The sequence below is a fragment of the Haliotis cracherodii genome, unplaced genomic scaffold, assembly GCF_022045235.1.
Source record: "Haliotis cracherodii isolate W230 unplaced genomic scaffold, xgHalCrac1.p SCAF_15, whole genome shotgun sequence".
In the NCBI taxonomy this organism is placed as follows: domain Eukaryota; kingdom Metazoa; phylum Mollusca; class Gastropoda; order Lepetellida; family Haliotidae; genus Haliotis; species Haliotis cracherodii.
The window spans coordinates 24,087,836-24,104,165 of NW_027266270.1; the positions used below are offsets into that span (position 1 = coordinate 24,087,836).

General features: G+C 38.6%; 1 protein-coding gene across 3 annotated transcripts in view; it reads left to right on the plus strand.

The window, feature by feature from the left end:
• Positions 1–16,330, plus strand: part of LOC139461973 (prestin-like) — a 61,976-nt gene that overhangs the window by 24,868 nt on the left and 20,778 nt on the right. The window contains exon 1 of one of the 3 annotated variants that reach the window (XM_071243466.1): positions 11,011–11,054. The exons of the other annotated variants lie outside the window; for them this stretch is intronic. Within the exon in view, the coding sequence (XP_071099567.1) occupies positions 11,013–11,054 (42 nt within the window). The 5' untranslated portion in view covers positions 11,011–11,012. Of the gene's footprint in view, positions 1–11,010; positions 11,055–16,330 lie in introns of those variants that run through there. 3 annotated transcript variants of the gene reach the window in all.

A 16,330-nucleotide genomic window follows, 5' to 3' on the forward strand; every position in this document is an offset into this window, starting at 1 on the left:
CACCAAAAAACTCTATTCTTGTTCACCTTTTACGACCGCTTCTCTGGGTTTTTCCCCTCCATCCTCCCCGGAAACGGATGTGACGCCCTCTTGGAGGAGCGCACGCCACCGGAAACGGATGTGTAGCCATCTTGGATGCGCGCGCCAACGGAAACGGATGTGTCGTCATCTTGGATGCGCACGCCACCGGAAACGGTTGTGCCGCCATCTTGGGCACGCAGGGCCCAAAATGCCCTGCGCAAACCGAAACCGGAAGTGACGTCATCAGAGGTCACCTGACCCTCTAGACCAATCAGAAGCAAGGCGCGGTACCAAAGACCTGCACACAACGACTAACATTCGAGAAGTACGTTAACGGTTATGTGAAATATTAGAATGATTCCACCACAGAAGCCAAATCTTAAAGTTGTTTGATTCTTCGGTAGCATTTTCAATAAATGTTGTTCACGAAAGGTTCCTGAATACATTAATCGAGATTACGCTATCCGCATGGATGACCTATTCCTGCATAGATCGGTGACGCTAAGCCGGTGACCCGTACACAGATCCGGACATACCAGTGAAACAGGCACTCACTCACTCACTCACTCACTCACTCACAATGTATCAATCAATCAATCTATCAATCAAACAATCAATCAAAATGGAAATCGAGTGACTCATTGTTAGTCTTTGTACGTCATTGTATCGTTGCCAGTGGTACCAGTTACCGGTTTGGGCTAGACGAAGCATTGACGAAGCAAAGAGTTTAATCAGACGTCTCCTTGAGGGAAACTGGTATCACACCTGTGATCCCTGGCGATAAGAAATATGACATTGCGTACCAGACCAGCAGTTGGACGTATCAACGTATAATCGTAAATTCTCCTCGGCGTAATATATATCTTGCAGGTGTACGTAAACAGGATGTGTTTGGTAACTTGAGCAGGAAGCTGAAGTGCACGAAGGGATGGTATTTCAGATGACAAATGAAAGAAGACATAAAGTTTGTGACCAAAATTTAGTGACGAATTTTTATTAAATGTATCCTCGAGAGTCAGTAAGAAACTAGAAATAACTGCCTTTGTTCTGTAAATCTCACCAAGTTTCAGCTTTCGCCTCTTCCTTTGTGGAATGAGGTTTCTTATTTGTAAAATGATCTCTGTTATCTGTCTGTACCATAAACTTAACTGCCCTCACCCCCTTCAGTTTTCCCGTCCCATATTGCCAAGCAGGTGACCAACAAGGAGGAATACGGTCCTCCCTTAGTCCAGACTCACGAGTTATACTGTGCCTACCACAATAAGTTGTGAATACGTAGCCTTGCTGTGGCCAAACATTTTGTAACAATTTGGCAAACTTTGATATGTAAACAGCACATATAATTCAGTTTTATTTCATCTTAACAGATCAGTTGAATCCCACTTGACCTTTGAAGATACGGTTCAGAATAGATTTACAGCAACCCATGCTTGCCGTTATAGGCGACTATGCTTGTCGTAAGAGGCGACTAAAGGGATCGGGTGGTCAGGCTCGCTGACTTGGTTGATGCATGTCATCGTATCTCAATTGCGTGGATCGGTGGTCGTGACATCAATCACTGGATTGTCTGGTCCAGACTCGATTATTTACAGACAACCGTCATGTAACTGGAATATTGCTACGTGCAGCGTTACACAAAGAACAACAAAAACGGAAAAAAACCGGATCCTACTTATTTTGTGGATAGCATAACAATAAATCAAACCAATAGATCGTTTGAGCTAGCTAAATATAAAAAGATAGTCGATAGTCATATTTCCCTCTGTTGGTCTAACGTGAAATGCTCTTCATGAATACTGTAAATAATGAAATTAACACAATAATAAGTCAGCACATTAATGCGAGTATAGAAGAACCCTGGCCTCAACTGCGTCATGACATTTATGAGACTAGCCTTGCAAATATCACTGTAATCATAAAAACGATTTTTACATATATAAATACATACAGAGGAAATGCTTAGCATTTATCTTTTAAGGAAGAATGTGGGACTTGCTTAATACATATGTATGTGGACGTATATATATGTACATTTGGATTAATATAGATATACCTCCTTATAGATAGTGATCGTAGATGATTGTAGAACGTGCACGAAGAAAATGGAATAATTATGTGAGTAATCGGATAAATACCACGTTTAGCAATATTCAGCCATGTTGCGATATTGGTTTCCAACATACAAGACGGACCATGAAATTATGACTTGAATTTGGACCTGGCTTTCAGGTGTGATGTAACACCCCATAATCTAATGTAGAAAAAGAGCTAAAAGCACGAATAAAGATCACGAGATGAAACTTATGTATACATCTGGGCATATATTTGCGTAGTATTACTAAGTTAATTCATCAGTATATATGTATTTTGCGCAAAGGATATTGTAGATCGACGCTTACATGCGCATATAACCTATTCACCAGTGCTGTAATATTTAATTCATTTGTCTTTTGATACATATAGATAGGAACATGGAGAGGCTGTCTGAGGAAATATAGATATGCATGGGATCTTTTGGATAGTTGTACTTCACGGTAAGACAAACGCTTAGTCTCTGAAAATACATTATTTTGGTTAAAACGAGAAACTATATTTAAATTTAAAAGGAGCCCAAGTGAGATTGAAATTTCAGCCTAAACCCGTTGAACATTTAGGCTTGTTTCATTTGTGGCTATAGCATTGCAGTAAGGCTTGGGCGGAAGGGAAAATAATTTGGTTCAGGGACTGTGAGACAAACTGCATCACGGTCTGTATCGCCATCATGATCTTTAGAGCTACGAAATTAGAGCCATCTGAGACAGCCAATCGACACCTGTTTGCACCCATCAGAAACCAGTCACTACTGTCACTACTCCTCTCTCCAAACGAAAAAAAACCCGAAAAATGTCGGAAGTGTATATTTTGAATCCTTCTAATTTCCTATTTAGATACATGATTTAACTTAAAAGTAATTATATAGATATCTGTGATGCTGGTACCGTTTTGTCGCCATTGTGTAGCTATTGTGGAGTTATTATGAATATCAAATACATGTCTTGAAATATAGACTTGTAAAAGAGTTCATCAAAGAAACATATGCAGCCATTTAATTGGCGTGTATGGATATATTATCCATTTACTTATACACACTTATTATGGACATATACAGAATTTCATTGTACCTTATTATTAAAAACATTACCCGTGAAGATCCGGGTTAGAATAGGCCTTCAACAACCCATGCTTGTTCGAAGGCGACTAACATGATCGGGTGGTTAGGCTCGCTGACTTGGTTGATGCATGTCATCGTATCCCAATTTGCCTATATCGGTGCTCTTGGTGATGATAACTGGATTGTCTGGTCCAGACTGAATTATTTACGAACCACCGTCTTATATAGCTGGTATATTGCTGAGTGCGGCGTTAAACAACAAACAAAAAGAATCTATTATTAAACACCTTCCAACAATGAAAAATTAAACTTATATTTCTATATATTCTGTTATATTTATAACATAATTTGATTGATAATAAAATTATTTAATAATTGCGTTGCTTTCGTCCCTGTCATTCAATGTACCTGTTCAACCCCCTAAACTTTAATATTTCATTTTTCACAAATGGCTACGTTAATGAGTTGCCTAGATCTCTCGTTACCTACTCACACGAACAGATTAAAATAATTTGTTTTACTATCATATTTCTGTTTATCTAATTCATAATACGAAATTGATAATTCATTTATCACAGTATAGATCATATTCGTTTATATCACTATCTGATGCTAAGGTTTTATTGCAGAAATTGTAATTAATTCAAAACATAGAAAGATACACAATTGGCCATTATTTGACTTTTAAACTGTACAAAGTATAAAATAAAAATCAGAATGCCTGTAACGGGTAGTATTTAAAAAAGAAATATTTGTCGATAAGTCCCATTTTTCAGATATGCCCTTCAGTAGTATTATTGTATATCTCCAAAGAGAGGTTTACATTGTAGTTATCATTATTTGTGGATAATTCAAAAAGCAACATAGAAAATATATACGCTACCATGACGAAAGAATACAGAGTATACATAACTCGCAATTATCCAAAAGAGATTTCAAATCACAATAACATATCTGATATAAAGAGGGGTGGTAATGATTTAATCTCTACATTGTGCCCTTGTTCGTGAGCCCTTGTTCTATTCAGCAAACAGCCACAAACCGAAACTCCACAACATATCCGATTACACTGATTCAGGCTGTCCTAGTCCTCCATGCGATACTGACACCCTTTCGTCTTCCAGACCATAGAGAATAAATTAAAAAGGAATCCAGCTCAAGTCTAGAACGATTTGGCAAGCCTAGATTGCCTCAATTCTATCCATGAAAGTAAGCATTAATAAAAAAATATTGTTCTTGTCTGCTTCAGATTATATTTTGTAGAGACATATTTTTAACTAGGAAAATTATACTGACACCGGCGCTGTCCCTATTGAAGCTATTTATAAGAATTTAGAATTGTCGTCCATTGTTCGATGTCAATACATCGATGACAAGTGAGGATATCATAAAGTAATCGTTGATGCCGCGCTACACTATTATAAAAGTTATAATCAAGTTGACTGGTGTAAACATTACTACAGTGAACATGTACATGATCATGCCCTAATAATCAAATGCCGTAATGTCAAATACTAATATATTATTGTGTGGTGAATTTAACTGGATCAGTGGTAACATGTGATATTAATATTCCATCAATTTCTCTCCTGGTTGGTCCATCCATGTCTACAAAATGAACATAATACAATTAAAATGGAGCCTAGAACAATTCTTAATTTCAGGCTAGGGCTGTGCAAATCTAGACTTTCCCAATCGTTATAGATTTGAGTTGGTCTCATTTTTTACATTATTCTCTTGGGTCAACGCCACAGCTCATACCATACACTAACAAGACCAGATTGCCCCCCGCCGGAGCTCCTGGATTTTGGTAATATCATCTAACATGGCCAACTCTGCTCTTAAGTAAACAAGAACCTAGTCAGCGAGGGGTCCTTTATCATCCCTATGTGACTGCTTATAAAAATCTGATATCTCTTCCCAAAGACCTGGTTAATAATATATTTTCTCCTGATTATTCGAAACAGAGTGAATGAGTTGGTACTACATATGTTAACGGTTCTATTTTAAATGACTGCAGCGCTCCATTATGAAAACAAATTGTTTTAACGCCGCTCTCAGCAGTATTCCAGTGATATATGACGGCGATCTGTTGTATATGAAATAAATGCAAATTGAATCTTGAATCTTGAAAGTTGTAAAATTTCCGCTAATAAGTATCACATGCAGTATACTGTATATCAACTGCAATATACTGTATACAACATTCAGTACACAGTGTGTCGCGAGCTCTGCGCTGGGCTGGAGCACACATTTCCTACCCCTCTCCCTTCGACAAACACCTCATGAGGGTTGCAACGAGGTCACAGGTTAGGCGTGCACTCGTCAGTTGTCTAATGCGGTCAAGAGTAAGATCTTCCGGAAGACCACTGCACTAGAGGTATGTGGATTGTTGATGAGATACTACGTGTTTGGAACTGGGAGTCGAACGCTAAGCACTTTTAGAGAAAAGCTCACAATAAAACGTTATGGACTCGCGGACGGACTTGTGTTTTCATTTCAAGACTTACATGTATCAGGTTGAACTTCTACGACAGATGTAACTTGGATGCCGCTTCCTAACTGTAGCATTAACTAAACTTTACGCCTTTTATACACATATGTGATGGGGCGACAATGCGACAACGAGACATATTTTGACCTTGAAAATGTCGCGTTACGGCATCGTCGCCCTTTTTGTAAAATAAAGAAAAGGATTATTCAAAGAGCGACAATGCAAACACGCGACAATGCGACAAATGGCCAATTGTCGCGTTTTTGTTAATTTTGAGGACGGTAAAAGTGAGGACGGGCATCACTGTGTGTTTCTGTGCTTTGTTCAGGTGAACAATTGACTTGTCCTTGCATGTGTTTGTTACGGGTGCCACGTGTGTGGCAGGATACGCTCACCTTTTCAGACTCCACTCAGACTCAAACCAACCAGTCCTTGTTCTATCCCCCCAATGCTGAGCGCCATGCTGGGAAACAACACATACCAGCCTTAACGTCGTTTGGTATGACGTTGCCTGGGATCGAACCACCGACCCTCCGCTCTCCGTGCAGACGCTCTATCCACTAGACCACGGACGCGGTCTAGTTTTATCGCAACATTATAAAAATTTACAATGACACGTATATGTCATATCCAGTTTGTTTTATCAATATAAGGAAGTTTATTCTCGGTTCGCGTTGCGCCAAAATTTTAAGTAAGTGGGGCATTTCGTAGTTATTCCGTTCATCATTAGTTCCGTGTAACTACTCTCGGGGTTTAAAAGATCCCATCATAGTCACATGTAACAGGAAATAACTAATTATTACTTCCTTAATGGGATATGTGTCGGAAGTATGACAATGGATGCACTCCATCCCTGGGTCATGGGGGTCTAAAGCCCCTATCTCACATACACGATTTAAGAAATTGCTAACACGATTTAAAAAAAGTTGAAAAATCGTGTTGATTCGTGCTCGACCTTGTTGTTTATGCAAATATCTTAACCAAACACGACCCTCATACGACCAAAAACGACCCTCATACGACCAAAAACGACCCTCATACGATCAAAAACGACCCACATACGACCTTCATACGATCGTGTTTATTTTTGTAGTCGTATGGACATCGTAATGATTCGGGTTTAATCGTATGGCGGTCGTGTTGATTCGTGTTAAGTCGTATGAGTGTCGTATGACAGTCGTGTTTGGTCGTATGACAGTCGTATTGGGGTCGTGTTAAATGAGGTTAAATCGTGTTGTATCGTATGAATATCTTATGACGGTCGTATGAGTGTCGTGTTCAGTCGTATGAAGGTCGTATGAGGGTCGTTTTTGGTCGTATGAGGGTCGTGTTTGGTTATGAAATTTGCATAAACCACAAGGCCGAGCACGAATCAACACGATTTTTCAACTTTTCTTAAATCGTGTTCGCAATTTTTAAATCTTGTATGTGAGATAGGGGCTTAACACGATTTAAGCCGAGCTGCGACGTCCGTACGACCGCGCGCGACCGACCACGACTTGAACACGAATGGGTGCGCGACCTTCACACGTTCTAACACGATTTAAGGTGGAGATTTCATTCGTGTTCAGATTCGTGAATGTGAGATAGGGGCTTTAATCTTCCACTTAACGTACCACTACGTATAAAAAATTATTCTGACATTTCAGCACCTTTCGTCAAACAGCTGCTTCGTCCCAATACGGTAAAGTACACTTTTGTTCGCCCTACCTGTTTATGCAGTAGGCATGGCCATAGGTTGTGAGTATTTCAATCTTTAAACGAAAATACTCAAAATAAGACTGTTAGATTTTTGTGTATTTGTCATTTATACATTCCGATACCGTTTAAGACAGACAACAGACGAGAAAGACAAAGGTGCGTGCAATCTGGATGACGAAATGGGATCTAGTTTTCGAACCGCTTGTTGTTTAGAATAGGTAAAGCCACTGTGCGTGTTGATGTGGGACAACAGTAGCAGGCAACAGGGGTCGTATCAATTCTTTTTTCGCTTTACACTTCCACAGAACTTTCATATATATCATTGACAGTATGATTTAGTAATGTCAATATTTGTGTTCTTTATATTCATAAAAATTTAATGTTTTTCCTTTAAACACAATAATCTCATACAACACATTAAACATTGGCCACACGTGAAACTAAAGTCCAAATAGGTGAAATACCGAATTGGCATATTCCATTGGCCTCTTTATATTAGCAGGGAGACTATACAAATCTATATAGAATCTCTGATATTAACCTTTTCACGTTGAAGGAGATGTTCTAATTCTCGACACAAGAGCCTTTTTGGCAGAATCTGGTTGATGGTGATTTCAGTGTAGCGTTGTTCTTTAAGGAAAGTTGATGAGTTTGAAGTGGGTTGAGGGGTGACGTACACTCTTATTTATCTTGGCATGACAGCGAGCAGAGACTGCAGTACAAATATTAATGACAAACGGGCGATCGCCAGCAGTGATCGGATTTCGAAATGACAAAAGAGTTTGCAGTGATTGGATTGTAAAATGACAAGCGGGCTGGAAGACGAACCGGGCTTGCAGAGACTTGATTACCAAATGACAAACGGGCGAGAAGAGATTTAATCTTAAAATGACAAACGGGCGAGTAGAGGTTTGATCAGGAAATGATGAACGAGCGAGCAGAGATTGGTATTCGAAATGACGAACGGGTGAGTAGAGATTTGATTACGAAAGTACAGTCGGGCAAGTAGAGATTTAATAATAAAATGACAAACGGACGAGTAGAGATTTGATTATAAAATGACGAACGAGCGAGCTGAGTTTTGATCAGGAAATGACAAACGAGCGAGCAGAGATTTGTATTCAAAATGACGAACGGGTGAGTAGAGATTTGATTACGAAAGGACAGTCGGGCGAGTAGAGGTTTAATTATAAAATGACAAACGGGCGAGTAGAGGTTTGATCAGGAAATGACGAAAGTGCGAGCAGAGATTTGTATTCAAAATTACGAACGGGTGAGTAGAAATTTGATTACGAAAGGACAGTCGGGAGAGTAGAGATTTAAATATAAAATGGCAAACGGGCGAGTAGAGGTTTAATTATGAAATGACAAACGGGCGAGTAGAGATTTGATCAGAAAATGACGAACCTGCGAGCAGAGATTTGTATTCGAAATGACGGACGCGTGAGTAGAGATTTGATTACGAAAGGACAAACGGGCAAGTAGATATCTAATTATAAAATGAGAGACGGGCGAGTAGAGATTTAATTATAAAATGACAGTCGGGAGAGTAGATATTTAATTATAAAATGGCAAACGGGCGAGTAGAGGTTTAATTATAAAATGAAGAACGGGCGAGTACAGATTTGTATTCAAAATGACGAATGGGTGAGTAGAGATTTGATTACGAAAGGACAGTCGGGAGAGTAGAGATTTAATTATAAAATGGCAAACGGGCGAGTAGAGGTTTAATTATAAAATGAAGAACGGGCGAGTAGAGATTTGTATTCAAAATGACGAACGGGTGAGTAGAGATTTGATTACGAAAGGACAGTCGGGCGAGTAGAGGTTTAATTCTTAAATGACAAACGGGCGAGTAGAGATTTGATCAGGAAATGACGAACGAGCGAGTAGAAATTTAATTATGAAATGACAAACGGGCGAGTTGAGATTTGATCAGAAAATGACGAACCTGCGAGCAGAGATTTGTATTCGAAATGACGGACGCGTGAGTAGAGATTTGATTACGAAAGGACAAACGGGCAAGTAGATATCTAATTATAAAATGAGAGACGGGCGAGTACAGATTTAATTATAAAATGACAGTCGGGAGAGTAGATATTTAATTATAAAATGGCAAACGGGCGAGTAGAGGTTTAATTATAAAATGAAGAACGGGCGAGTAGAGGTTTGATCAGGAAATGACGAAAGTGCGAGCAGAGATTTGTATTCAAAATTACGAACGGGTGAGTAGAAATTTGATTACGAAAGGACAGTCGGGAGAGTAGAGATTTAAATATAAAATGGCAAACGGGCGAGTAGAGGTTTAATTATAAAATGAAGAACGGGCGAGTAGAGATTTGTATTCAAAATGACGAACGGGTGAGTAGAGATTTGATTACGAAAGGACAGTCGGGCGAGTAGAGATTTAATTATAAAATGACAAACGGGCGAGTAGAGGTTTAATTATAAAATGACAAACGGGCGAGTAGAGGTTTGATCAGGAAATGACGAAAGTGCGAGCAGAGATTTGTATTCAAAATTACGAACGGGTGAGTAGAAATTTGATTACGAAAGGACAGTCGGGAGAGTAGAGATTTAAATATAAAATGGCAAACGGGCGAGTAGAGGTTTAATTATGAAATGACAAACGGGCGAGTAGAGATTTGATCAGAAAATGACGAACCTGCGAGCAGAGATTTGTATTCGAAATGACGGACGCGTGAGTAGAGATTTGATTACGAAAGGACAGTCGGGCGAGTAGAGGTTTAATTCTTAAATGACAAACGGGCGAGTAGAGATTTGATCAGGAAATGACGAACGAGCGAGTAGAGATTTAATTATGAAATGACAAACGGGCGAGTTGAGATTTGATCAGAAAATGACGAACCTGCGAGCAGAGATTTGTATTCGAAATGACGGACGCGTGAGTAGAGATTTGATTACGAAAGGACAAACGGGCAAGTAGATATCTAATTATAAAATGAGAGACGGGCGAGTAGAGATTTAATTATAAAATGACAGTCGGGAGAGTAGATATTTAATTATAAAATGGCAAACGGGCGAGTAGAGGTTTAATTATAAAATGACAAACGGGCGAGTAGAGATTTGTATTCAAAATGACGAATGGGTGAGTAGAGATTTGATTACGAAAGGACAGTCGGGAGAGTAGAGATTTAATTATAAAATGGCAAACAGGCGAGTAGAGGTTTAATTATAAAATGAAGAACGGGCGAGTAGAGATTTGTATTCAAAATGACGAACGGGTGAGTAGAGATTTGATAACGAAAGGACAGTCGGGCGAGTAGAGGTTTAATTCTTAAATGACAAACGGGCGAGTAGAGATTTGATCAGGAAATGACGAACGAGCGAGTAGAAATTTAATTATGAAATGACAAACGGGCGAGTTGAGATTTGATCAGAAAATGACGAACCTGCGAGCAGAGATTTGTATTCGAAATGACGGATGCGTGAGTAGAGATTTGATTACGAAAGGACAAACGGGCAAGTAGATATCTAATTATAAAATGAGAGACGGGCGAGTACAGATTTAATTATAAAATGACAGTCGGGAGAGTAGATATTTAATTATAAAATGGCAAACGGGCGAGTAGAGATTTAATTATAAAATGAAGAACGGGCGAGTAGAGATTTGATCAGGAAATGATGAACGAGCGAGCAGAGATTGGTATTCGAAATGACGAACGGGTGAGTAGAGATTTGATTACGAAAGGACAGTCGGGCGAGTAGAGATTTAATTATAAAATGACAAACGGGCGAGTAGAGGTTTAATTATAAAATGACAAACGGGCGAGTAGAGGTTTGATCAGGAAATGACGAAAGTGCGAGCAGAGATTTGTATTCAAAATTACGAACGGGTGAGTAGAAATTTGATTACGAAAGGACAGTCGGGAGAGTAGAGATTTAAATATAAAATGACAGACGGGCGAGTAGAGGTTTAATCATAAAATGAAGAACGGGCGAGTAGAGATTTGTATTCAAAATGACGAACGGGTGAGTAGAGATTTGATTACGAAAGGACAGTCGGGCGAGTAGAGGTTTAATTCTTAAATGACAAACGGGCGAGTAGAGATTTGATCAGGAAATGACGAACGAGCGAGTAGAGATTTAATTATGAAATGACAAACGGGCGAGTTGAGATTTGATCAGAAAATGACGAACCTGCGAGCAGAGATTTGTATTCGAAATGACGGACGCGTGAGTAGAGATTTGATTACGAAAGGACAAACGGGCAAGTAGATATCTAATTATAAAATGAGAGACGGGCGAGTAGAGATTTAATTATAAAATGACAGTCGGGAGAGTAGATATTTAATTATAAAATGGCAAACAGGCGAGTAGAGGTTTAATTATAAAATGAAGAACGGGCGAGTAGAGATTTGTATTCAAAATGACGAATGGGTGAGTAGAGATTTGATTACGAAAGGACAGTCGGGAGAGTAGAGATTTAATTATAAAATGGCAAACGGGCGAGTAGAGGTTTAATTATAAAATGGAGAACGGGCGAGTAGAGATTTGTATTCAAAATGACGAACGGGTGAGTAGAGATTTGATAACGAAAGGACAGTCGGGCGAGTAGAGGTTTAATTCTTAAATGACAAACGGGCGAGTAGAGATTTGATCAGGAAATGACGAACGAGCGAGTAGAGATTTAATTATGAAATGACAAACGGGCGAGTTGAGATTTGATCAGGAAATGACGAACCTGCGAGCAGAGATTTGTATTCGAAATGACGGACGCGTGAGTAGAGATTTGATTACGAAAGGACAAACGGGCAAGTAGATATCTAATTATAAAATGAGAGACGGGCGAGTAGAGATTTAATTATAAAATGACAGTCGGGAGAGTAGAGATTTAATTTTAAATGGCAAACGGGCGAGTAGAGATTTAATTATAAAATGACAAACGAGCGATCAGAGATTTGTATTCAAAATGACGAACGGGCGAGTAGAGATTTGATTACGAAAGGACAAACGGGTGTATTTGGTGTATTTTTCAGAAAACAAATGGGTCATGAAATTGCAAGCAACAAACACTTCATTTAATATAAATGGTGTGAGTGGTGGGTGCTAGCGGTAAGGCAGCAAATGCTTACCTTTTTCGCAAACACCTGGTGTCATCACTGATATTTAGTAATCCATTCAAATCATTTTCACCACAATTTTTTCTTTTACGCCAGTTGAATCTGTTTCTTCGGAAAATCAAGATTGGTTATTCTTTTGCGTCGACATTCTATATTGAGTAGGTCGTGTAATTTATGAATTGGCTGCATATGGCGGTTGGGTAGCTCAGTGGTTAAGGCTTCGGCTAGTCACTGTCAATCTCCTATATCATATTGCTGGAGAATTGCTGAAGCCGACGTAAAGCAGAACTCACTCACATTTTACAGGGAATGTGGTTGTTTTCTAAACGAATTTTTTGTTCCAGAAAAGAATTGTCCTCGGGTTGCACCTACAAAATAATAAATTGACATGTATCACATTACTGTGTTATGAAAACAATTTAAATTGTTGGTGAGTGAGTTAGGTTTAATGCCGCCTTGAACAATATTTCAGTCAAGTCACGGCGTGTCAGCTTAATGTGGGAGGAAAGCCCGAAGCGATGCAGGACATGTAAGACCTCGGTGAAACCCGTGAGCACGGGTATGGTGCTGACAAACCTAGAAACATAGTCAGAGCGAACCGGGATTCGAACCCACAATCATAGGTTTCTGATGTGGCCCTTAGACGATTGCCCCCCCCCCCCCCCCCCCCCCCCCCCCCCCGGGCAGAGTTTCGCCTCCTAGGTGGTCCAGAAACCTTTGATAACGGGCTCGAATTCCAGATTCGCCCTGATCATTTGTCTAAGTTGACAGCGCCATCCTAAAGTGATAAACATCCAACTCCTGCATTACATCTCAGTTTCCTTGCACTTCTATCTAACGCCGTGATACTCACTTTGTAAAATACAAAGCAATACAGCAAAGTGACATGTCTCTTAAAAGAAAATTGACGGTTCAGAAAACAAGCATTACCAACACAACATATCAGCTGGGGATGGCATTGCAGCGGTGTGTTGAAATGGGGGAAATCTGTCACTCTGAAGAAGAATTTATGCAGAGTCACGACCCAGGTGCCAATTTACCCCCCTTTACAATAATGACAGGGCGCGATGTAAATCCGTTCGGATGTCAGAAAGAGCTACTTGCAGCACAAGGCTGCATAAAGGGCGTTCTTAGTATTAAGCATTTATCATGGGTTGCGTGTGTCAATACGCATGAACGAATTGCCTCGATAAAGGATAAAGGACTTCCGAAGAAGTTAGTATTGACCGTAGCGTTCACTTGTGGATTTGAATAATCTACCCAAAGGGCGATATCCCTCTTCGTGAATGGCGATAAAAGCTAAAAGCTCAAAGATATCGTTTGTATTAAGTCACGGCTGATGTTATTCAAACAAACCTTGAGACTACCTGTCCAAAAAATATTTTTCTCTCTCACTGCCGAGAGCAGTTTATGGTATTTAATGTACAATTTATTATGGCAAATGTTAAATTTTACCCAATAAGAAGTATATTGACTTTACCGGTGGATCGTATAATGAATAAATCTTGCATTTGTTTAAACTGAACTTTGACGCAATGTCATTCCATGTGAGCTACAAAAGAGATATTAATACGTCTCATTCACTGTTTAGACCAATCAAACAAAATGCCGAGTCACGAGAGCTTTCAATGCATTCAGAAGCACTTACATGACCACGAGGCTGCATGAGCCGTCAAAAGATCCTATGTTACAAAGACTCTCGACGAACTGTCGACTGGTACTGTATAAACTGGCACTTCGGCATATTTAATCATCAAAATCACAACGACTGATTTAATTTGAAGGTAGGTCGTCCATATTCTACTTAATATTTCTGTATTTAGCTGCTGGAACATATCTGAGATGCTCTGTCGCAATTTTTAAAAGAATTTATTTAAACACCTCCTGATGTCAATACCTTTCTGTATAATCATTAACATGACGTGTCTCTTATGATGGGATTGCTGAATTCTGCAGCTAATATTTCTTTAAGATATAGTTGTTTCGAAAAGTAGAAATTATATTTGTAAGGGAAATAAATGAATTCTGTTTACTGTGAATTAATTTTTATCCGGTTTGTAGGGTGAATACTATTTTACAAGTGCGTATATTTCTGTTTTTTCACTTCTCACCGCTGTACATCGTTAGAAACATAAATAAAAGAGTAGTATGTACACAAATAAGTGCAGCGTCACTCAGATATAGTTATGAATGACAAAGAAATACAAAAAAACAAAAACAGTTATCTATATAATAGATTATTTTGGTGTTGTGATATTAAAATGCATATTTGGGCAGTAAACTACATCTCACACATTCGCATTATTAAAATACATATTTTCATATTTTGATATACTAAAACGTTGGGGATTGTAGTGGTTAAACTCGTACAACATGACTCCAAGTATAATGTCTACGTTGTAACATTTGTGACTATTTTCTAAATTTGCACAGGTTTAAAATTTGAGCAGTACGTTGGGCGAATAAACATTTGTAAATTATTAATTTTATAATGTTTGCATTCCTTTGAATGTTATGAATCTTTTCGGATATCAAGGATACCTGAACACGTCCCATTTTAATTCTGGAAACCCAAAAGTCCAGAAACTCTACGGTCTTTGCCCAGTCTCGGTTAAAAGTGTTTACAAAATTAAACATGCTGTTTTCATGGGAACATACCAAGGAAGAAAAAATGAAAAAAAAATTGTTCAAAAACTCAATATTTAGACTATGTCGCCCATGGGCCTACCCATGGGCGAAGTATGGCCAATGGGCGAAGTCTGGCCCATGGGTAGGCCCATGGGCGAGAATCTGTTCCTTTATTTAAAACTCATGTTTTTGTTTCACAAATACATTTAATGTATTCATTGAAGTATCATGACACAAAATTTAACTCATGTTAACTTAATTCAACGATTTTATAGCGATATTGAAATATTTCGCTCATGGGCGAGAAAAAGGTTTGGCCCATGGGCGAGAACATGTACCTTTACTCAAAACTCATGATTTTGTTTCGCAAATACATTAAATGTATTTATTCAAGTATCATGACACAAAATTTGACCAATTTTAACTTAATTCAACTATTTTATAGCGATAATGAAATATTTCGCCCATGGGCGAGAAAAGGGTTTTGCCCATGGGCGAGAATATTTTCCTTTACTTAAAACATATGTTTTTGTTTCGCAAATACATGCAGGTGTTCTTACCATTTTCATGGCACATAATGTAACTCAATTTTACTCAATTCAGCTATTTTACAGAGATATTGAAATATTTCGCCCATGGGCGAGAAAAGGGTTTGGCCCATGGGCGAGAACAAGTTCCTTTATTTAAAACTCATGTTTTTGTTTCGCAAATACATTTAATGTATTCATTGAAGTATCATGACACAAAAAATAACTAATTTTTACTTAATTCAACTATTTTACGGCGTTATTGAAATATTTCACCCATGTTTTCGTCAGTCCCTTTAAAGCATCAAATAACTGTGTGCAAAGTATATTGTATCATGTGAAATATACTTTATATTATATCATTACATTACTATTTAAAAAGGGCATTTGGTTGGATGTTTCCTTTAGTTCTACAAATTTCACCTGTTTTACAGATTGCAGCGATCTTTAATGAACCCGGCCTTACCTCTCAAAATGTTTTGACAGTTTACCATACGAATTCATGTGCGTGTACTCCAATTCATTGGAGTTATTTTCCACATTATTAAGGATTAGCTATTTCATTTCCCATTTTATGTCCCGTTGATACATCACACTGTGCAATTACGTGAGACTAGGTATGCAATATACAGGTACGCGAGCGCGTATTTTAATGAAAAAAACTATTCGTCTTTTATTGCATAACGTTTGGCTGAATATCTTACATTCGAACGAAATCTCGATA